This window comes from Pteronotus mesoamericanus, unplaced genomic scaffold, assembly GCF_021234165.1.
Source record: "Pteronotus mesoamericanus isolate MK-2021 breed Mesoamerican mustached bat unplaced genomic scaffold, CSHL_Meso_final scaffold_507, whole genome shotgun sequence".
Lineage (NCBI taxonomy): Eukaryota > Metazoa > Chordata > Mammalia > Chiroptera > Mormoopidae > Pteronotus > Pteronotus mesoamericanus.
Genome location: NW_026555319.1, coordinates 4,265,901 through 4,290,977, shown reverse-complemented (window position 1 = coordinate 4,290,977; position 25,077 = coordinate 4,265,901). Strand labels below are relative to the sequence as shown.

Here is a 25,077-nt window from a genome sequence, read left to right as displayed (position 1 = left end):
CCCAAATGAATGTAAGGAAGTCTAACGGAATTCTGATTTTGCTAATGAAAACTTTTATTTCTGAAATAGCAACTACTTTCAGATAACCTGGGATACATTTGTTTGCCTACTAGACAACCCAGTGCTGTAAACTGCTTCAACCCTTAGGTAAGTTTCTCATCTTGATACCTAGACTTCAAGTTCCCCAAAAGAAGGGGCCGCGCCTTTTCCTGCTTGATAGGCTTGACCCAGAGCCGGATGCGGGAGAGGGCCGATGAAACCCGCTGCCTTCATTCCTGCCTTCGCCTCTCCTGCTCTCTCACTCACCTATCCACGTCTCACCCATCTTTCCAGGCCCAGATCACTTTTCTCTCTTTGACAGAGACCCCAGACTCCCCTTTGACCCTTTACTTCTTCCCAGATCTCTGCTTTGACTGAAGCTCAACTGCACCCCAAAATTTAACGCTTGGCTATTAGGTTTTGATTATGCTTACTGTTGTTTAATGTATGGCTAGTCCTGCTAATGACATGTGCCACATCTTACACTTTTACTATATCTTCCACAGAGGCTAGCTGAGTGCCCGGCACATCAAATTACAGAGCACAGAGCTTGGCACACAATAGGAACTCCTCCCCTCCCCATGCTACTGGGTAACTACTGGGCCATGCACGACTTCCTGTCAATTCCTGCATGTGCCAAGTCCTTAATGGCCTGTGTATCTTCCATCTTTCCTAAGCCTATCAAAATCTTAACTCATCCTTACACACCCAGCTCAAGTCTAGCCGCTTCCATACATCCTCATCCCCCGTGTCAGAATTTTAATTGCTTCTTCCTCTGAGATCCTTGTTGTTTTTACATAACAAGAACTTTAATATTATAATAACACATAATATTATTAGAGTGTTCTGGACAATGAGCTCTTTCAGAGCAAAACCCAGGTCACGTTCATTTTATATTTAGCACCTAGCACGGTGGCAGGCACAAAGAAGATAATTAACATTTGCGTATAAATAAATGAATGAACTTCCAATTTCATCCTCCAATTAATCAATACCTTACTAAGTTCCTTGGTTTAGCCTTGGCATTTTCAAAGGGGAAGGCAAGAAATATCTACAAAACTATTCAATGGATTCAAGATTTAACCAAATTAAATTTTGTGGCTCTGCTTAAAAATTTTACTGTATTTCAATCTTTAAGTTTTGTTGCAGCCCTGCTATAAAGTAAAAAACTGGGATCAATCTAAATGTCCAGCAACAGAAGACATAATTCAAACACTTTCATGGAGAAAGATTTAAATTATAACCTATAAAGCTGCCATTCACTCTGTAGCTAAAACTATTATTCATTTCTCTTATGCATTTACTTGACATTCATTCTTAGCATAATTCCCTCATCTGATTTGCTGAGTTTATTTTTAATCACTTAGTAAAGTTTATTTTTCAAGTATAGTAAACAAGCACATAAAGAAAGAATTATAAGAAGCATTAAGAATCATTTTGCACATACTGTAGTTCATAGACGGGCATCATCAGCCTGCCTGCACACATGCAGCCAGCGTGGCAGGCGTCACTCTGCAGCCCAGTGTGGGAGCCCAGGGTGCAGGTCCTAGACCCTGGCTCTGCCACAGCCGTAGCCAGGCACTGAGGCCACCGCTCTGTGCCTCGGGCTTCTCATTTACAGATCGAGGATAATGGGACATGCCCTCCCGACTCGCTGCGAGAGTTGTATCAGTCGTCGCACACAGCACGCGGGGCAGTGTCTGGCACACACTAGGTGTTGGTGATGGCTTGGCTGCTGGCATCGCCATCGCTGTGATTGTAGAGCTGCAGGGAGTCAAGTCTGTTCGATCTCGCTTTGCCGAATGGCTGTTTAAAATCTCTTCTTCCTGCCCTGGCTGGGTGGCTCAGTTGGTTGGAGCCTTGTCCCTTACACCTAAAAAGTTGTGGGTTTGATTCCCAGTCAGGGCGCATACCGAGGTCGTGAGTTTGATCCCACCCGGGTCAGGGCACAAACAGGAGCCAACTGATCAATGTTTCTCTCTCTCTCTTTCTCTCTCAAAAATCAATGAACATATCCTCAAGTGAGGATTTAAAAAACATTTTTTTCTCCCTCTGGAAGTGCGCTTCACTTTCAGGACCAAGGAAGTCATTGGGCTGTTCTCTTTGCGAGGAGGGCGCGGCGCCGCGTCCCTCTATTGCAGCTGGGGAGCGATCTGCCACCAGGGCAATGGGGCTGACTGACCCCGGCTCTGCCGAGAGGCCAACAGAGGTCCCCCCAAGTCCCTGCTCGAACAGATGAGGACATGAATGGTGCTGAGGTGCCGCTCAAGCTCTGCGGTGCTCTGACTATGCACCAGGTCTCCGTGCGCTGGGCCCAGCATCAGCAGGGTGCCGGGGACCTGGGGACACACCCTGAGCTGAGGGGAATGAACGTTTTACCTGAAAAGCAGAGATCTTTCATTTCCTCCTGTGCTCCAGGAGCGAACTGCCATAGAAGTAAAGCGAGCCTGGTGGCTCTGGCCTCAGGGCAGTTCTGGAAAGGAAATTGCGAAATTCTGTGTTTGCTGAGAAAGGACTTCAGTTTGCCAAAAGAGGGAGCAGGAGAGCAGGAGGCGTGTGTGTTCAAGGCTTCTTCAGAAATACTTGCCTGGATTCTGTGTTTTAGGTTTTTTTGGGTTTTTTTCAAGAAAGGGATGGGACCAAATGATGGGGATGGCCAACTTTCTCTTCGCAAGACTGTCTTAAGGTAGGAGGGCACATACTGAAAATGCACTTGGAACGATCCCCTGCCCTCCTTCCCAGACACAAATGCTCACCTCACGCCTGGCTGCCACAAAGCAAACAGCTCTAGTTAATCTGTTGTCATTAAAAGAAAAGGGAGGAGGAAAAACAGTTGTATTTCAATAAAAATGCAACTTTACTTCTCTCCTAGCTGCCATGGATTTTTTTTTAAGTATTTGCTGTACATACAATCTAGATCTCATATGCACTACAATGGAGAAGTTATTGATATAACCAAGTTTAATAAAAGTTATTCACTCCCAAGGGCTAAACATTCCTTCCTGCCGAGCAAGAGGAATGATATAAGCACCCAGAACCCTTTGTAGAAAAAGTCTGATTCACACTCACTGGTCACTAATGTTGGGTGAATGAATGCCTGCGTAAGACAGGGAGATTTCTCTAAGACACACATTTCCATACGAAGTCATTTTCTCTTTTTTAAAAAAATATTTTTATTTATTTATTCTTAGAGAGAGGTAAGGGGGGAGAGAAAGGGAGAGGAAGATCGATGTGCAAGAGAGACATCAATTGGCTGCCTCTCACATGCCCCCAACTGGGGACCTGGCCCACAGCCCAGACATGTACCTTAACTGGGAATTGAACCGGTGACCTTTTGCTTCGCAGGCTGGTGCTCAATCCATTGAGCCACACCAGCCAGGACCAAAGACATTTTTCAATACAAACTTGATTTTGTCTTTGTAAGGGCAGCTTTGGCCAGCTACCCATTTCTGCATATTTCAAATTCAATTCAGAAGAATTCTGCAAATTTATATATTTTTAGTTAGAGCAACATATTCAGTCTTTTATTTTACTCAAATTACTGTTTCATGTTAGCCTAAAAACTTAAGAAACAGATATACTTGAAAAATGGACAGAGCTTAAAATTTTCAAAAATATTTGTTATATAAATTAATTAGGCATAATAATACATTTGGATTTGATAGTTTAATGAAATGTCTTCTTCTACTATTGTTGCCCACTGAATTAAAACAAAGCAATAGAACATATTAACCTAAAGAAGAAAGTCAGTGTTCTGCAATTTCCTGAGATCTGGTCTGATTTCCATAGACCTTTGAACAATGTTCTAAGATCCTTGTGGTACATTCTCTGAACCTGGGAAATACTTGATCTTGGATTCAGTTGTTAATAGATTTATAACAGAAAAGACATTATCCTATTATAAAATTCTCCTTAAAGGACAACCTTTAAAATTGGATTATTTCCTGAACTAATGCAGAAGGCAAGACCAGCAGGGGTCTTTTGGAACGTACAGCTGATGCAGTCAGTCCCCGCAACAGTGGGCAACACTGAGTCCTAGGAGAAGGAGGCCTGTGAATGCAGAAGCGGATTTCACAGGCTACATTTTTCTCCTTTATTTGGGCCACCATGTGAAAGACAGATTATTTTCCAAAACGATTAAGTACTCTCATCAACTAGCCAGCTAGAGTATCAGTCCTGAAGGAAAAATGTAATAAGTTCTTCTGTTAGTGCCAGCTGTCAAAAACTGAGATTTTTAATGTTTCAATCAAATCTTGAAATGAGTGGAAAGTCACTGTACAAAACCCATTAAGCTGCATTACTAAATGTCCAATGTTACATAAAAACTATAAATAACTTGGTACTTTTAGTGGTTTTTTTCAATTTGTTTTTTTTTTTTGAAGTAATAATGATGTTCCGCTTCAGTTAAAGTAATTTTGAAGTTGCCTTAGTGCTTAATCTACATGCTCTTTCTGTGTGGAATAAAATGGCTACCAATAATCAAATCAGAATTAAAAGCATTCCTTTGAGTATCCGTCATTAACAGTTTTAAAAATTAAGAGCACCAAAGATAGTGAAAGCTAAAAAAAAAAAAAAAAAATCAAATACTAGGCTTAATAATCTGACAAGCTGACTTTCCTCTGGGAAATAACATGCTGATCTATAAAGGGTATCTAGTCTTTTCCAAGTACCTACAAAGAAAATTCATACTGTGCTTAAAGGAATATTACTTACCACTGGCTTAAAAATAATAAGCCAGCGGCCAACACTGGACAAATACATCTACCTCAATACCTCAGTTCAAACACTGATTGTTAAATTAAGAAGGGTTTGTTTTCACATGCTAAACCACAGCCTCTCCTCTTTTAGGACGTGGCTGATAGGACAGCTGATCTAGAGGCACAGGTCGGGAGGACAGCACCGACGCCTGTCCAAGGAGGAGGCGAAAGCAAGCTGAGGACCAGATTCAAGCCATTTAAACAACACTGAAATGCTTCTTTTCTTAAAATTTGTTAAATCTCCTTCTATACTCTCCTGGTATGTTCTTCCTTGGATCCCACTCTTCTTGCGATAGCTTCTAGAATTACCAATAATCTCCATGCTAGTAAGTTTCTCTGATTACCCAGAAAGCAGCTTTCGAACAAAAATTATGAGTAGGATAGACTTGGGAACAAAGATCCAAAGCCATAATCCGGTTTGTATATTTTGTATAGGGTAGAAACAATTTTCTTCATTAATTTTTTCCAAGGTAACTAAAAAAACCTAACTAAGCCAAGATAAACATGCTAACAATTTGAAATTTGAGTTCTCAAATATAAAGGAAAAACATTTTGAAAAGTATCTGCAAACTTAAATGAAGCAAATGGTAGCATATAAATTCATTATTTTTCTTGAAAGAAAAATTAAAGAAATCTTCACGTACCTTGTCCAAATGAGGCAGAGATTGGAAGCACTCTGAACTCTTGAATTTTACCTGGAATCTTCTGCTAACTTTTTAGCACATGATAACATCAATATTCGATGGCAATTCTTTATATTTAAAATAACAGTCCCCAAGACCTAAATATATTTTAGATTTTTGGTGAAAATAAGCAACAATCCTTAAATATAATACAATATTATAATATGAATAGGTACATAAAAAAATAAATTTTGACACAACTATATGATTTTAAAATAAATAGCCATGATATGTACACCAAGTTTTATTTGCCTTAGATAATACAAGTAGAACAAAGATATTATTCAAAATATTAAATTTTCTTGAATTTTACAGAAGAAAAAGAAACTGAAGTAAAACTGTAGGAATTGCTGAACTTCAGATAAATGTTTCTTCAAAACAAGACATATTAGTTCCTAAAAGATTTTTCTAAAGTTAAAAAAAGATTAAGAAAAACATTAAGCCATTGGGTTATCACATTTTAAAAAAACTACATGTTTCTTAATGGATATATGTTTACATTTACAAATAGTAAACTTAGTCTCCTATCTCATAAAATGCAGAAGATACCACTGATGTCTAAACCAAGCAAAACTAAAAGCCTTTTTTTGTATTAAAAATTTTTTTTAAACTTAAATCTGCCTTATTATTATTTTCCAGGAAAACTTAATAGGGAATGGCTGATCCGAAAGCACAATGTTGTACAAACCACTTTCAAGGAAAGAAATGTGTCACAGGAGTACGCGTATGGCTCGTTGTATCAGCTGAAGCCCTGAGCAGTGGCAGGCATTCAGAGTACCAGCCGGTCCTCTCCTCCCTCCCGAATTACCTGACCAATGGAAGTTTGGCTTTGTTGTTTCAGAAAGCACTGCTTCTTACATTCCATCAATTGTTCAAAATCACGCCACATTTTCACTTGTTTCATATTTGGACCATGACTTTCTCGTATAGCTTTCTGTTTTTCCCGAAGTTTCTATTATTAAAAAAAAAACCAAACAATTAAATCTCAGTTACAGGGATTTACTTCTATTGCTATAATCAGAAGAATATGGTATGCTTTGTACAATTGATGAATAATAGTTAAGTAAACCAGGTCCTTCCAGGATGTATGGAAACTAAAATTATACAAGATAATTAAATTTATGGTGGATGTAGGACAACCTGAAGTTAAAAAGAACAGAAAAATATAAAAGAAAAGATTAGCCAAAGAACATATATATGCATAACCTCCAGACATAGACAACAGTGTGGTGTTGGCCAGAGGGAAGGGGAGGTGGGGGCTGGGGAGGGGCGGGCAAAGGGGGGGCAAATGGGGGTATCTGTAATAGTGTCAACAATAAAAATAAAGAAAAAATATAAAAGAAAAGGAGGGGAAAAAATAAAGGGAATCTGGAAAATGGAACAGTATCATGGTGTACAGAAGGAGAATGCAGATTTTGGGTGTCAGGTGACTGTGTTTCAACCTTGGTTTTGCCACAAGCTCTAAGTAAGACACTTCATTTCTCTGAACTTTAGTTTTCTAAATGGTTGATTAAGGCTAATAAGAGGGAATACTTATAAAAGTATCTGCCTCATAAGACTTTTTTCCCACATGACACAATAGACACAAAAATACATGATAAACTGTCATGTTATGTTATTATCATTAAATAGTGTATTCTTTCTGGACTCAGAATATGCTCTATGCATGCCCCCCAAAATCAAATTGCATGCATATATTTCTAAGGGAGAAGGTCTAGTGATTTTTTTTTAAAGTACACTATTAAATAGACCCAAATCTTTATTAGTATTGTTTTTGTTACTAATAGCCCATAGGGTTCCATCTACCAAAACTTCTCACTGACTCTAGAATTATAAATAGGAATAAGGAGAAATTTCAGCTCTGGCTGGTGTGGCTCAGTGGATAGAGTGTTGGCCTACAAACCGAAAGGTCACTGGTTTGATTCCTGGTCAGCACACATGCCTGGGTTGCAGGCCAGGTCCCCAGTTGGGGGCGTGCAACAGGAAACCAGTCAATGTCTCTCACACATCTGTTTCTCTCCCTCTTTTTCTCCCTCCCCGCTTCTCTCTAAAAATAAATAGAATCTTTAGTAAAAAATTTTTTTCAGTAAATTGCAAAAAGGTACTTTGGGTCTCTATTATGATGAATTCAGGAAGGGTGATTGAAAGGAGGAGTAGCACGAAGTCAGAGACAATGAGAGGCAGGAAAGGAAGGAAGGAGAGAAGAGGGAAGGAGAGAAGGCGAGAGTATGCACGTCAGTAAACAGCGTGGCAGAAACACAGTGGCACCGCGTGCGAGCAGTCACCGAGGAAGACAGAAAAGCGAGCAAAGACACAGAAACAGGCCATGCAGAAGCACCCCCATCTTTCCTCTTTTAGGATATAGTTGAGCTAGTAGTTGACCTCAGGACATAAAAGAGAAGGCTCGCAGTTAATATTTGCCCCAATAGGAGACTAAACTAAGCTGAGGACCAGATTCAAACCACTTACTAAAACCTGCCGTCCCCAGCTATGGCTAATGAAAGCAAAGGTAAGAGCAAGCATCAATAGGAAACAAAACAGAATTAAGAAAATATAATTTAAATATAACCAGCAATTTTTGACACAATACCTGGATGCAAATACGTCTATTTAAGTCTATATTACAAATAACTTATCTTACAACAAATATTTTTATCTTCATAAACTAAAACAAGAGGAGTCAGATAAAGAATTTTTAAAGTTCTGAGAATGATTTTAAGATTAAGTTGCTACGTAAGCTATAACTTCTCCTATAGTACTGGAATAATTTCCTTGTCAAATATCCTAACAACGTATAAAAGTTATTTAACGAACGAAAAATAGGGTGTGGGCACTAAGTCAGAAATATTAAATTTAATTTGCTTCACAGCCATGTGTGTTTGAAACCTTTAACTTTTGACTGTGACTGACTTTAGTATACAATTTATTTTTAATATTACTGTCATTTAATACAGACTTATTTTGTTGACAGTAGCAATGTACAAAAAATACCTGTCACAGGTTTCATTGTTATTTAAAGGGAAGGTAGTGTATCGTGGGGGAAGACATATGACAGTGTGAACTGGAGCAGCATAGGTGGGCCTAATTTCACCAACTCAGGTGGCCTGAGGAGGCCTATGAAGGTCCACTCTCTGCTGGTTTGGAAGGCTTAGGCTATCAATCATTTTGTATGGCTAGGTTTGTTACTATGTTTGTCTTGAAATTTTAGATTATTTCTTTTTTTCCTCTTGGTATGGCATGCCATTCTATAAATAGAATAAGGTGCATAGAACACATAATTTCTCTGATAAAATGGAGAAATCAGCTTTAAGGTTTCCTTTTATTTTTCACGTACTTGCGTTAATATGATGGACATTTATTCACAAATCATACAGAAAGAACAGATGAACACTTTTTAGAGAAATGGCTGATCCCAGGTTTGGGACAGAAATGCACAGGATGAGCCTGGAACATTTTGTCATACCAGAAAATAAAAAGGCCATCAAAGTCTATTAACAGGATTGTTTCAAAAGGATTCAGGAGCTTCCACTAGCCAAACATGGGGCAATTTGATAGGAATAACAATTGCAATGGGTTGAAATATCAAACATGTTAAATCTGCAAGTCATAAAGATACTTTTGAAGGATGATAAAGGACAAATTCATCATTCCGAATACTAGTAAATAAGCAAATCAAGCAGTTATCCTGCCTTTCTTATATGAATTATATCTTAGGGTAACTAAATAGTTGATAAGAAGTGGCACTTTACAGAACTATTCCAGCCAATGAATGAAAAAGGAAGAACTTAATTAGAATGCCACCACTCTACAATCTCTGATGAATTGCTGGATCCAGGATGTGATCATCAGTGGCTGCCCACGTTACAAACAGGCAGCCTGCTGATGGGAGTGCACCTTACCCCTTAAGACATATGCTTCCCAAATGTCGAAATCGCATTTAATTAAGACTCTAGATCTAACTACCAATTCATACGACACACTGGGGACAGAAGAACATGCTAATTGACACCACAAGAATGTCATCAACAAAGCTCAGGATGCTGGAAACTCATCAGCACAAAATCCATCAGGTTCCCTGGCCCCCAACAAATACATTGTAAAGAAAAAAGATGGAGGAGTCACCTAGAGAAAAAGAGACTTAAGAGATACATCAACTAATAACAATGTATGGGCTCTAATCAGGATCCTAATTTGAACAAATAAAACATTAAGAAATTATAAGACAACTTATAAGAAATTATAATTTCTTATAATAATTGTTATATAAGAAATATATATATTTCTTATCTTACAACAAATATTTTTATCGTCCACCAACTGTCTGTCCATCAACAGTGTGATGTTGGAACATTGTCTAGGTGCTGGATATTAGGCAACTATTATTAAATTATTTTGGGCCCGATAATGGTATCATATTTATGTTCAAAAGGAGTCTTTATGATACATACCGAAATACGACCACATTAAAAAATAAGATCACTGAGATGTGCCTAAAAACGATTTGGGGTGGGTTATAGGTGGGACTCTATAGGCAACGCAAGGCTGGGCACAAGGTTAGTCAGCAAAGCTGGGCGGTGATTGCATGTGAGTTCGTCACGCTGCTTCCTCCGCTTTTTATGCAGGCTTGACATTTTCCGTAATAAAACATTTTTAAAAAGTCTTTCTTTAAAAGACTCCAAAAGTCTATTTAGCAATTACTTCACTGTTTTTTTCAAGTTCACCTTTAGAATATTACTTACAGGTTTATAGGAGTTAATTTAGCTTTTACAGAAAAGCATAGATACATGTATGTTTTTAATAATTATTCAAACCAGAAAAGGTAAATAAGGACGAATAACCTTGTCATCACCAATTTCTGAGTCAGACCAATACATAAACTGTACAATGCATTAAGATGAAAACAAAGCCATATTTTTCATTTGTATTTTCAGAATGGACAAGCTTCAATGTATATATAAATATTTCCATATTGCAGACTCAAGAATATTTAAACAATGAAATTAGACACCCACCTATAGTTGGTATTTTAAAAGAAAAACTGAAGATAAACAATCCCTGACTATGATGTTATAAACTTGAAACTCCTATGAGAAAAACTAGTAAAATCTTAACCTCAATTTTTAATAGTGAAATTAAATAAGAAACAGGTAAAATAATGTATTGTGAAATGCAGTTAGCCTGCACTATGCAACATGGACTTAAAATAATTGAGAATGATCTTGGAACTCATGTAGACAATTTAATTACAAATTTTAACCTACCTACTTCAGTTTAAATATAAGAAAATAAACTCCAAAGTGGTTAAGGGGTTTGTCCAGAACCACAGCCTGAGGACTGAAGTCAGCCTGCTTGATGATCGGTCCTGAGTTGGTGATAAATACACCATAGGTCTTTTTAAAAAAGAGAAAGACAGAGCTGTTGTCTTTCATTAGAAGAACCAAACTGTTGGTCATTTAAGTCCTGAAGGTTAAGGCTCTGACTCTCTACCACCTCTTCTACTCGAAGTGGCTCAGAAGACTGAGAAAACAAGACTCAATCACACATTCCTATTTTCAGTAACTCTCCATAAGAGTGGCAGGGAGGCTGCCGAATATCTCAAGTTTTTTTGATGACCTGTATTAAATGGATCAATGTTTGTAAAAGGCTTAGACCAGTACCTGGTAGAAAGTAAGGGCTTGTGTTTATTAAATAAAATAGATGAATAAGTTTGTACTTATCTTATAGACAGAGATACCTGAGAATAATCTGAAAACTGGTAGTTCATTACACGGGACATTTTTGTTTGCTATGCAAAAACCCCATGAACTCTTTGTTATTTAAAGTTGTTTTTTTTCTCTTATATAAAACTAAATTCCTAAGGAAGAATCTTCCTCTTTGAAAGGGATTATGAAGGATCCAATTTTGCTTTGAAAATGGTACTAACCTTTACATATATTTATTTATTTGTTTGTTTGTTTAGTAGTTTTTTTGTACTAAACCTTTTAAAAAGAATGACAATGTTATGACCATGTACTGAAAGCCTGAATTATACACATTTGAAAAAATAAATAATACATTCTTACCTTCCCAAGGTTTTCCTGTTCAGCAATATTTTTGGTATACTGTTCCCTAGAGAGTCAACATAATGATTAAGTTTCAACTTATTGCAATTAATTTTATCATACAACTAAATTATAAATTAACATATCTATTTAAATGTATTAAACAAAATAGTTCAGAGTACTGGAGTCAGGAGGAAACCCATTATCAAATACTCTTTCCTCATCCTTTGTCAGTTCTTAGAAGTAAGTTAGAGTAAATAGTAATTTAAGGGAAAAAAGGCAGAGCATCACATAAGAAATTAAGGGAATTAAAATGTTAAGTACTATTTCTGGTTAATCTATCCTTAAAACAATGGCAACTCATTTGCTTAAATTACTTTGTTTCTGAGGTTTGCAAAAGGGAGAAAGGATAAACATTAAAAAAAAAAACCAAACACTAGATAGCATCTAACCTGGAATTCTAATTGTAGGAAGTCATTCGACAGAAAAACTCTCATAACTTAATAAAGATAAAAACAAAAACATTTACTTCACCATTGCTTATAATAGTGAAAGACTACAAACAAGCTAAAGTTGATAGGGAAATGTTTAAGTAAGTTATAGTACTCCATTAAAAGGAAAAACATAGAGTTGTAAAAAAGAATGAGGTAGATCTATAAATACTAAAATGGAAAGAATTCTATATAAACTATGAAGAGAAAAAGTGTGTAATTTATTTTTATTTGTGTATACACACACAAAAAATTTCCATGTGTTTGCTAACACACACACATTAGCAAATGCATGGGAAAAGAATAGGGAATAATGTACAGCAAAATATTAACATTACCCATTTCTGAGGCATGGCAATGTGGATGGACCACTTTCAATTTTTGTGTACTATATTTCTTAATGGTTACTTTTTGGTTTTATAAGTGTTTCTTTTGTAATCTAAAAAAAGGCAAAATTTTAATGTAAAGATAAAACTACAAATAACTTTGTATATTTTTTAACAAAACTATAATTATATTTTAATACTAGTTAAGGCAAAAAGTGAGATTTATTTATTTATGTACTTTTAATCCTCACTTGAGGATATGTTTATTGGTTTTTAGAGAGAGAAGAAGGGGGAGGGGGAGGGAAGAGAGAGAGAAACGTTGATTGCCTGCCTTCGTTGCTTTTTGTATGCTCCCTGACTGGGGATGGAACCCGCAACCTTTGGGTGTAGGGACGACACTCAGCCAGGGACAAAAAGTGGGTTTTAAAGTGTTAAGAGCAAAGATGGAAGGATGGAGAGAGACTTAAGACTGCAAATTTGGATGGAAATATGTTTTTGTGTAAACTACGCTATACTATTTAAGAAGGAATTAAGATAAAATTAAGAACCTAAGATATCATAGAACACAAAGAGAAACCATAGAAGTCTAAGTGAAAGAAGATTCACATTTATGTAAAAAGGGAGGTAAATGTGATCAGGATAGAAAGAATGTCAGTCAAAGGTACCCTGGCTCTTACAGAGCTGAAATGAAGGTGGAATTTGTACACAGGAGAGAGGGAATAAACACTATCTGATGAATCTTCATTTTGCTCTTAGAATTTGTCACTACGTCACACTGTTTGCCTTTCCAGCTCTCCAATGAAAAACAGCTAAGAGGGTGTAAATGACACAGTGACTCAAGAAGAATGTATGGCTGTAGTTCAGATAACTTTAAATAATTCATTTATTACCCTAGGCCTGAGAATTGTCCCATTGTTTTAGAACTTCTATTTATATTTTATCAAGAAATCAACTGGCTCATACTCTTTCCCCATTAACACTAATATGTATTTTTAATTTATTCAAGAAAAAATTACGGAGCCCTTGTTATGCCCTGGGATTTCAAGGAGTAGACAGGGCAGACAGTGGCTCCATTACGCTCCAGGAATGCATATAATTTCTCAAACCCTGCTGCACACATTGTATTTCACCTGATCTTCTGTGGTATATACTGTTTACCTTATTTTACAATGAGGAAGAGATCTGCTCAAGGTCACAAAACTAGGAGGTGGAAAAATCAGGTTCAAAACACATTTGATAGTCCCTCTATAGTACATGCTGCCTCTTTAAATAAAATTCAAATTTGCAGATGATCTTTCAAAACAAGCTGATTTCTTAGACCTTTGTACTTACCATGAAGTACCACAAAAGTATAAAATGGAATAACAATAAAAAATATTGTATCTATAACAGTAATAATATTTTAAGCATGTATCAGTGAGTTTAGAATATAGTTAATGCCATTATATTAATAATATTCTTATCTCGTAATACTCTAGCCAGGGCCTGATATTTTTCTATATGAAAAATAAGAAATGATAAAGGTTTATAATAATTTTTAAAATGACAAAGAGGAATATCTGGTTAGAAACTGCTCAGAAAACCAACAGTTCAGGAAGAATAGTTCCTTCTTTGCTATTTATATTAATAACTTAGAAAGAAATGGAACTTAATTTTAAAAGTTTTTGTTTTTCAAGAACAAAATTAACCTCTCAAATTTGTGAAATATTAGCACTGACAATATAGATTTATTTAAGTTTATATTCACTGAAAAAATCTGAATATATACAAGTTAATATGTTTAATATGTTAATAGTATTAGAAAAAAATATATTATTTATAGTATATCTTCAGTCTGGTTTGCATTCCAGTGCATTATGTGTAAAAAAATTTAGACTCTGCCAAGGCATTCTATGTCTTAGATTGCTTTTTGTAACATTCATGTTTATGCTACTAAAAATCTCAACTGCAATCTAGAGTAAATGTGAATCTTACACTTTGAGTTCTTACTGGATAATAAAAGCAAAACTTTTGAAGTGTGGTAAGGGGTAAAGAAAGTATATCTTGTACACTTCCTGGATTTTATCACAGATAGCAAGGGAACTATATATGCATTTTTAAGGCAATATTCAATTTATGACAGCATGCTGCGAGCTATGATTACAAAAGAAATCACCACCAAAGGAGGAGTGGTGCGTGCAGACCCTCCCTCGTCTGGGAGGCTGGTGGCTGCAGTGGCGCAGTCTCCAGCTGAAATGCAGTCGCTCCTACGGCACAGTTAGCAGGCAGATGACTACAGTCCAAGCCACATGGGACTTTAAAAATAGACAACCCTGAGTACTTATTGAAAACCAGCTATCAAATTATATGTATTCCTGGGGAAGGGAAAGTGGGGAATTATTAATGATTACAAGAGTTTCTGTCTGGGATGATGAAAAGTTTTGGTAATATATAGTTGTGAAGGTTGCACAACACTGTGAATGTAATCAACTGAATTGTATACTTCAGTGGGTTAAAATGACAAATCTTATGGTATATATCTTTTGTGACAATAAAAACACTAAGCAAGTAGGAAAGAACATTATACATATTCCTACTTATTTAGCAAGGCTAGACTATCCTAGACTACCCAGAAGCTGTTGAATGAGACTTAAACCTAAATAATATCTTAGTACCCGCTAATTTAAGGACTCTAAATTTTGTCATTTCATTTTTACTGATAAAACTTGTATAGGTGAAAACGTTAGGTAATGCAATATAAAAACGACAAAATTACTCGCCTCATTGACCGTCTCTTTCCTTGCTGGTCAGGAGAGACGTACGCCTTCATCTCCGCGGTGGCCCGGCAGAGCAGCGCTTCTAGGTTCTGAGTGGAAAGTCTGCGTTTTAGGTGAAGTCCTCGATACAAGGGAATCTTGGGGAAGTTTTTGATTCACTTTCTTTGTCTTACCTTAATCATACAATTTGTATAATGGTATTTACTTTCTTCTTGGAGGCATTCTTCACGGAGTCCTCTGACTTCCTACAACATAAAATTCTAAATGAGCAACATTACTGAAAAGACAATCGGACGCAGAGAGGACCACTACATGCACAACAAAAGAAATGCCGTTAGTCATTTCCTCTTCTGTAACTGGAACTTTGTTTACTGTAACAGACTGGGCTGAATCTTTCCTACAGGTGGCTCACATCATTCACAAACCACACCCCATTATTCACTTATTAAGTACCTAGGGTGTGTCCAGCTCTGCGTTAGGTGCTGGCGGCACAGCAGTGAACAAGACAGGTGCCCGCTCTCATTCGAGAAGAGGAAACAGATGTAACAAGGAAAGACATAATGAAGGTCATTTTAGAAGGGCATAAGTACTATGAAGAGACTTCAGCAGTGGGATGTGATGGTGTGACTGAGCAGGCAGCGTCAGACAGGGTGACCAGGGGAGATCGCTAGGAGGAGGGGACATTTAGATTGAGACCTGAAGGATGAAAAAGAGAGATCAAAGCAGAGTGTTGGGGGCAGGGTGTCCGGGGAGCGAAGAGCACACACATGAGCCCAGAGGTGAAAACACAGCTGGCCTGTCTGCAGGACAAGAGGACGGCCCGTGCGGCCGGAGCCATGGACGCGGAGCAGAGCTCATGGACGTGGAGTTCATGAGGCGGTGGGGCCTTACGGACCATAGTTTGGAAGTTCGAGTCTAAGTGCTGTGAGGAGCCAATGGAGGGAGGCCTAAGTTTTACTCAGTCTCTTTGGCTGCTCTTTGGAGAGTAAACCATAGGCCGGTAAGAGTAGAAGTGGGCAAGCAGATGGCAGGGTCCTCTGGGAGCCTAGAAAGACAGGTAGGGGCCTGGACTTAGCAGGAGTGGTAGAGGTAGAAAGTTCAAGGCATACGTGCCAAGCTTGAAAAAATAAAGATCTCTGTAACCTAGGGGATAGTTAGGGGAGGAGGGAAAAGATTCAGGAATCTTTTGACATTGGCTCAGTAAAACTATGTGTTACACAGGCAGTTTTGGCTAAATTGTTAAAGTAAAAACGGTCTTCTTACCTGTTCTAATTTGGACCGATTGCTTTCGAGGCCTGCTGCACAGCTATCATACTGGGATTTCTTTTCATCACACTCTTGGGTTAGCTCCTAGTATAAAAAGGGTAAATGACTGAATAAGTGAAAAACAAAGGCCTAAGATGTGGCTCTGACACAATGCATGTCCTTGTTAGTCTTGTAACTTAACTCTAAGCTTCTTGGCATACTTAGTAGTTATTTATACAACAATCAGACATTTGAGAATTATGACAGATGAAGGTGCTGATAAAAACAATAGCCACCATGTACTGAGCTGCGTGCCAGGTTCTTCTTTAGGAGCTGGGGATACAACAGTGAACAAAACAGCTAAAATCTCTTCCCCTCAAGTAACGTTCTGACAAGTAAACAGGCTGCTGAGCACTGTGAGGGGTGGATGGGGCTCTCGCTGGACCTAACCCAGGCTTGGGATCAGCGGGGACAACTTCCTGGAGAACTTGATATCTAAGTTGAGGTATGCGGATTAGTGAGAAGAGTTGGGGGAAGGTGAATGGGGGAGGAGGATGTTCAGAAAAAAGAACACTATGTATGAAGGCCTGGCAGCTAGCGCGGAGGATGATTTCAGGTGGACAAATAGTTCATTATACTGGCGTGTGTCTGGGAGTGTGAGAAGAGGCTGAAAACTTTGTCCGGGGGCCTGATCAGAACGCTGTAAACCATGCGAGGGTTTGAGCTTGACCTTCGACAATGACCAAATCTCACAACAACCCCTGTAGACACTAATCCCCCCACATCATGCTTGAGGGAAGTTCCGGGAGGCTGAGCACCTTACCGAAGATGAGGCTGCTCGGAAGGTCAGAATTCAAACTCAGGCCGTTTGAGTAGTTTCAAACTTTCTTCTAATGTAACATTTGACTTAGGTAATCTGAAGTCTACCACAAACAACTACAGATGCTAAAAGTACCTACAAACGCTTGATAAGGCAGAGTAAAAACCCTTTCCAATCCAGAGCTGAACTGAACTCTCAAGGAAGAGAAACTACCACGGCCAGTAACACAAGATGACCCCCTGTGGCCATCCGCCCCCGGTGAAGGGGGTTGGGAACGTCCAATCTTGGTAACGAGAGGGATGATTATGTCCACGCAGGGCTGAAGACAAGCTCCTAAGCCTGTGCAGAGTGGGAAGTTGGAACTTTAAACCCCACAGTAAATCCAAATGGTTTTTCAACCTGGAAACCCATGAGTAAAGGGTTAACCAAGGTCATTCTGAGGCTAGCCTGCATCAGTCCAGGCCTGGGTTTAACCAAAGACAAAGAGAAAAATATTAAAAACAATTGTAGGGAAGACATTACATAAAAAGAAATGATAATGAAACATAGTAGTCCCTTCAACACAACAAGAAAATCAGAAAGCAATAAAAATAACTTTTTTCTGACCAAGTCATTACTTAAGAAGAAGAAAAAAGACAGTTTACTTATAGTAATGATTCTTTATTGAGAGAACCACTGAAACAAAACAAAATAAGGAAATTTAATTCCAGGAAGAAGGAAACTGAATCCAGAAGGAAGGATTAAACTACAAGCAGCAATGGTGAAAACTGACAAGTATGTGGGTAAATCAAAACGGGAAATGATGTATAAAGTAGTAAATATAACAGTAATGATAGCCATGACAACCACTTTTAGGGGCGAAGAAAAAAATGGAAATGAAATACCAGAGGACAACAACATACATGTAGCGGAAGAGGGTACTAAGTTAATCTAAGGTCTATATGTTGCTTGAGATATGCTGATTAACTTTAGACTTTAAGCCAGGAAAATAGATGTTGAAAACTTAAGAGAAAACAGTATTAGATGAAGGTAGAAAAGAAAATCAAGGAAAAAGAAGATAAAATAAAACAGGATTTGTGCAATGGAGGGCAGGAAAGAAGAAAAGAAGCAAATAGAAAGTACAGTAAATTGGATGTACAAAATAGACACAAACCCCAATGTATCAATGAGTAAAAGTAAAAGGGACTAAAATCACCAATTAAAAGACAGATTCTCAAACTGGATGTAAGAAATTAGACCCACACCAAATCCAGCTATATGTTATTTATGAGATAGAAAAAAATAAAGACATAAAAGGCTGAAAGTAAATAGAAATAAAAATATATCAAGCAATACTAATCTAAGAAAGCTGGCATATTTATATTAACAGCAGACAAAATAAGACTCCTAGACAAAAAGTATTACCAGAAATAAAGAGAGTCAAAAAATGATAAAACAAATAATTTATCGGGAAGTTTTTTAAAACCTTGAATCTTTTTAAAATTGCGGTAAAATACACAAAGAATTTACTATCTTAATTATTTTTAAGTGTACAGTTCAGTAGTGTTAAGTTCATTCATATTCACAATTCTCCAGAACTCTTTTCATCTTGCAAAACTGAAAGCCTATACCCATTAAACAACAACTCCCCATTCACCAAAACATTTTGAAAAACACATTCAAGAAGGCTGATCTGATGAACATATGGAGAACCCAGTACTTGACAACTGAAAAATACATTCTTTTCAAGTTATTGAAAAAATTATGTTGGTTTCAAACCTCTCCATAACACACTTAACTCTAGAAGACTGTGGAGCTGTACTTCAAAAATCCTCAAGGAATGAAAGTGTGATGTAAGATGTTTATGCTCAGTCAAGCTGTTGTTGAAATATTTAAGGCAACAAACTCTAGAACATGCAAGAACACATCAGGGCATATTGTTCTTATAAGCCTTTCCTGTGGATTCTAGCAGAGCAGCTATTCTTAACTGGTGTGCCGCACAAATTTTTAAAACATGTAATACCTGACCATTTAGTCAGGGGTACTGGCCTCTTTTCCTTTAGATTTTCAAATAAAAAAAATGACAACAACCAACACAACGATAGCCATCTGGGGTGAATAAATCAAAATAATACCTTTTTTTGTCAGACCAGCAAAAAATATATATTTTTTGGTATGCTGCAGAATTTTTTATTTTTTTACTCCTCACTAGAGGATATGTTTACTAATTTTAGAGAGAGAGGAAGGGGTGGGGGGGAGAGAAAGAGAGAGAGAGAGAGAGAAATGTGAGAGAAACATCGATCAGTTGTGTCCCATACGCACCCCACCAGGGACCGACCCACAACCTAGGTACGTGTCCTGACCGGGAATCGAACTGCAATCTTTTGGGGTATATGGGACAACGCTCCAACCAACTGAGCCACTGGCCAGGGCCTATCAGTTTATCTTTAAAGCACTGGTTAGAATTAGCTTCCAAATAATGGCATTTCACCACTTACAAGCTGTCACAGTTTGTCCCCCAGCAAAGCAAGTTGAATTAATCTAAAGTTAACCTGTCACCATTCACTGGCAGACTTGGAGCTTTACCTGGCCACAGAGGAACGCGACCTCACAGTTATAGCTCTGGCATGAGTTAGAGCAAAGCGGTCATCTGGCTGCATGCGCAATGTCCGCCTAAACTTCTCCTTCTCTCCTTTTCCCCATAAATTACAGAGAAATCATCGCAGGTAACATTATTATCCTCTTCTTCAGAATCATATCAATATAGATAAAATATTCATCTCAAGATAAAATACTAAAAGTATCACAATATCATATTCACTTACTTGACACTTTTGACGCAACTGTCGTAGTTCTTTTATAATTGGGGCTAGAGCTGACTTCTTTTCAGATACTAGTGAATTCAGTTTTTTTACCTGTCATTTAAAAAAAGTACATAACATCTCAAAAAAGAAATCAAAAGAATAAAAATACTACATACATAAAGATATATATTGAAATGTTATGTATGAGTAAAAAAACCTATAAATAATACTTCAATGCCAAACAATGGGAAAGTGATTTAGTAATCTTGACTCCTCAGTAGGATGGAATACCACTGAACTATTCCAAATGCCAAATTATTAAGACTGCATACCAATATGGGAAAATATTTATAATCTAACACTGAATGACTAAAACAAATTTAAAGTTGCCTATATACAACTATAATCATGTTATATAAAACAATATGCAATAATTAGGTTATATAAAATACACATAAACGTGGATGAAGTGGAAAGTAGCGACCAGTCACAATGGGCACCGGCCATGGAGATGAACACGCTCTCGCAGCCTCTGCTGCGCCCAGTGTCCATCTTTTTAGGGGCTAAGTGTGAGGTGAGATGCAGGGGATTCTGAGCGAGCGGCCACGGCGGACAAGGCAGGTGGAGGTGGGTCTGGGGTGGCAGCTACTTACCCACAAGCAATGAAAGATTTCAACATTTTAATGCTTATGAAACTGTATCAGTGCATTTTGGCTAAACAGCAGCCCTGAATATGGAAAGATGCTAGGGACATATACAAAAGTGAAATAATTTGATCAGTTAGGGGGTATGATTGGGGAAAACTTACTTTTTATCTTAAATATTTCCTCAATGTTGTATAACTTTACACACTTTAAAAACCACAAAACTCATCAACAATTGTAAGTTGAACAACCTTACAAGAATGCAAAAATCCAAAAAGAGATTGATAGAGACAGATGAAAACATAAACGATATGCAGAAATGAAAATTGCAATGTTTCACTGAAAAGAGGACAAACAAAAAGATCAGCCTTCTAGCTACACAATAAAAGACCAGCGAGCAACGGCGCACCCACCATCTCAGACATGCCGTCCAGCGCGCGCCCCTTCATCTCATCGACCTCGCTCTTCAGTGCGGATACTCTTTCCAGCTCTTCCTGGGTGTAGCTGTAGCCAGATACACCCCTTTTCTCCTCAACAGTTTGCTAAAAGTAAAGAATAAAAACAGGTGTCGGAAACGGGAGGTAGGGCAGAGGGACGTGACCGTGGCATTCAGTCACGGCACCACCTGCCGCCCCTCCAGGAAAGCCAGCGGCCTGATACGGCAGAGGAAGGACGCCGTGCAGGTACAGCTAAGTGGCCAGCTTGGAAGAGGTGGTCTGCAAGGATGAGTTCTCGTCCTCAGGCTGGAGTGGGCAGTCTTAAACCAGTCCCCAACACAGGGTGCTGTGTTCCAAACAGATTGAATCCATGGGTCTTGAAACCACGAGAGGGAAAATAGGAGTGGAACACTCAGGTTTCCCACTTACCCCCTCAGGGAAGTACACCTCCTTCTCTTTGGTACGGCCGTTCTAGTTCCCAGAGTGGGTATGCTCCCGCCAGAAGGCACATTAACAGGCCCTAAACTTAATGCTCTGTGTCCCATATTGTCACTTGGGCTCCTCATGCCAGTGGACCAACAGGCAAAGAGAAGAGTGACTATATTGCAGGGCGTTATAAGGCTACTAGATGCTGCTCTGTAATGGGGACAGGTAGGAACATGTCTGACATCCAGGCGATCCGTTAGGGCATATACTGGTACTCCCACGCCTGGTTGTAACAGTGAATGGGTAAGGACAGCAAACTTCCATATAGCACCTTCCTTGTGCATTTCTTTGCAAAGCTCCATGGAAGGAGCTGCTTAGAGATTTCTGTCCAGCAGGTCATGATGAATAAATATTTTATAGTCAGTCTTCTGGCATGATAATTTTGCTCATATTAACTAGCTACCTGCCCCCCCACAAAAAACCTACTTAGAATTCAACCTCTACTAATTACCTCAAAGTCAGCACACATAAGAGAATGCTTATTGTTACGTTAAAAATAAATGAATCAGCTTATATGACATCTCTGTAATTAATCAGAAAAAATAATTGTGTAATTTTTCCAGTAAAAACGATAGTTATAACCCATAAACTTCCCAGCATTTGTACTTTTAGCACCCAAGATAATTCTGTATTACCAGTTGATGTTGAATATTTTCATGACGTTGCTTAAGTAGTTCTTCCGTCCTCTGCAAGAGACCAAACTCAGCTTTCAATTCAGCTATTATCTGATGCTTCTTTTTGAAAACTGTACTCTTGCTTCGAAGTTTACTGACATATCGTTTGAACTGTAAAAGAACACAATACATAGACTAATGAGTAGAAAAGTAGTTGCTAAATATCATATATAATCTCAATGAATTAGAAAAATTTTCTTTTCTAATGTCTAACACGTGTGTCCCAAGTATATGATAATAACAGTTTTATTAGAAAACCTGGGCTGTGGCTGGTGTGGCTCAGTGGATTGAGCATCAGCCTGGGAACCAAAAGGTCATGGGTTCGATTCCCAGTCAGGGCATGTGCCTGGGTTGTGGGCCATGTCCCCAGCTGGGGGCATGTGAAAGGCAACTGTTCAATGTATTGCTCACAGATTGATGTTTCTCTCCTCTTTCTCTCTCTCTTTCCCTCTATCTAAAATAAAATAAATAAAATCTTTTTAAAAAATCTTAAAAAGACTAACTGCTCAATTAAAATACTTTGTGTATGTTTTAATTTTTTGGATCCATCTAAATATTGTAGATCCTAATGTAAAAGCTATTCATTTTGGGCTTTATAAGAAAGAATTAGGACAACATTAACTCAACCCTCTGAGAGTAAAAAGATTAAAATAAAGAAGAAAAAGCAGAACAGTTCTGGCTGTCGTCTTACCATACCTCTTTTGTGTTGTACTATTTTGGTGGCATTGGGTCTACTAGGAATAATAGAGCCAACCAGAAGAATCGCGTGTAGTCACTATTTATCATTTAAGGAATGTCCTGTGACCATATACTCTAAGAAGCATCTTAGACTCTAGGGTAAAGCTCATCCTACATGTTAAAAAGCTAAAAACATTACAAGTTAGTGGGCACTCATTTGACACAGCTATTTACCTACTAGTGATATTAAGTTTATAACTGCTCTACTCCAATGGAAAGACCCCATTACTAAGTAAAACCAAATACAGTTTGGAAAACAAATGAAGTAAATATTTAAAGAAATTGATTAGGTAAGTGCTGTTTATTAACTACTATGCACTAGGCACTGTACCAGACAGTGAGGCAACAACTCCATACAAGACACTCTAGGTCCCGCCTTCACCAAGCTGAAGGAATAGTGGGGAAGACAAACACTGAATTGATGTTTATAATCACGGTGAACATTATGAAGAAGTAAAGGGGCCCTGAGAATAAATGACAGGAGTTAAACCTGGGTTGGGATGAAGGTAGAAAAGGTGGGACTGGGATTTGGGGGAGAAGGCTTACGGAAATTTTCTCTAAATAATTACATGTAAGCCAAGACTGAAGAAGTGGGAGTGGGTTAGAGGAAGGGGAAAGAGGCAGAGAAGAGCATTCCAGGTTAAGGAAACAGCAGGTTTCAGGTCCGGAGGCACTGGCTCATTAAAAATATTGCCCGATACGAGAAGCAAACGCCAAAAGCATATGTGAGAAATTTCTGGTATTTCTGAACCAGGACATAAAACTTAAAAAAATATATCAAATTCCTCTTATGTACTATTACTGCTAATCTTTCAGATTTTTTTCTATAAAATATACTTTTTCCTGCTCTATCCTTTTATTAACGACATTATAAAGACAATGTCCACCAAAAAAAAGAGGTATAAAGTGGCGGTCTTTGTCGCTAAAGGACAGCCCGAGCACCTAATTTCATGGCAGTGACTGGGAGCTACAGGAAAATTCAGCGAGAGGCTGTGATAAGTAAAAGGTGGGAACACAAACTAAGAGACCAGCCACTTGTTTGAGATGGAAATGTTAGAGGCAGAGTTGTGTCTTTACTCCACATCTCCTGACTGGGCCATCGCAGTAGAGGATGCCAGTATGTGCTGAGAATGAGAAGGAAGAGAGCTGATTTTCAGATCTGAAGGAAGTAGAACCATTTGACTTAGCCTTTGAGAAAAACTGGACGGGAAAACTGACCACCACTAATTGAAGGGAGTTACAGTAGGACTTAGTTTATCAAAATTTTGATCCAAATACTTCTAACACTTATTCGGAAAGGAGAGGCAATAAGCACCTATGGATGTATATGCAATATTACGTAAACTGTATCTACAAGCAAGAAAATATCTAGGTGGGCGGAGTTCCAGTCAAGATGGAAGTGTAGGTTGACATGCTTCACCTCCTCATGCAACCACAAAAAGAATTACAACTAACTCTCAAGACAAATTAACACCTAGAACTGTCAGAAAATTGAACTGTAGGGAAGTCCAACAACCAAGGACTTAAATAAGCTTCATTCATCCAAATGGGTGCCTTTTACAGAGAGTCAAAACAGCTCTACCTAGTACACAGAGACAGACACAGGGAGGCTGCCAAATTGAGGAGACAAAGAAATATGGCCCAAATGAAACAGAACAAAACCCCAGAAAAAGAACTAAATAAAACAGAGATAGCCAAGCTATCAGATGCAGAGCTCAAAACACTGGTGATCAGAATGCTCAAAGAACTCATTGAGTATGGCAACAACATAAAGGCAGAAATGAAGGGTACAGGGAACCAACAGTAAAGGGAAGGAAGCTGGGATTCAAACAATGATTTGGAACATAAGGAAGAAATAAACATTCAACCAAAATAGAAAGAAAAAACAAGAGTTCAAAAAAATGAGGATAGTATAAGAAGACTCTCGGACATCTCCAAATGTGCCAACATCCAAATCACAGGCATGCCAGAAGGAGAACAGGAAGAGCAAGAAATTCAAAACTTATCTGAAAAAATAACGAAAGAAAACTTCTCTAATTTGGTGAAGGAAATAGATGTAGAAGCCCAGGAAGCACAGAGTGTCTCAAACAAGTTGGACCTAAAGAGTACTACACCAAGACACACCACAATTAAAATACCAACGGTTAAAGATAAAGA

At 38.1% G+C, this 25,077-nt stretch overlaps 1 protein-coding gene across 4 annotated transcripts in view; it reads right to left on the bottom strand.

Annotated features, from left to right (window-relative positions):
• Positions 1–6,011: 6,011 nt before the first annotated feature.
• IFT81 (intraflagellar transport 81) overlaps positions 6,012–25,077 on the bottom strand; it is a 124,273-nt gene continuing 105,207 nt past the window's right edge. For all 4 annotated transcript variants that reach the window (XM_054594138.1, XM_054594139.1, XM_054594141.1 and 1 more), the window contains 8 exons: positions 22,144–22,293; positions 20,999–21,127; positions 19,963–20,052; positions 16,357–16,443; positions 15,267–15,338; positions 15,097–15,182; positions 11,542–11,587; positions 6,012–6,431 (listed from right to left, as the gene is read on the bottom strand). In XM_054594138.1, coding sequence (XP_054450113.1) covers positions 6,249–6,431; positions 11,542–11,587; positions 15,097–15,182; positions 15,267–15,338; positions 16,357–16,443; positions 19,963–20,052; positions 20,999–21,127; positions 22,144–22,293 — 843 coding nt within the window. In that variant the 3' untranslated portion in view covers positions 6,012–6,248. The remainder of the gene's footprint in view (positions 6,432–11,541; positions 11,588–15,096; positions 15,183–15,266; positions 15,339–16,356; positions 16,444–19,962; positions 20,053–20,998; positions 21,128–22,143; positions 22,294–25,077) is intronic.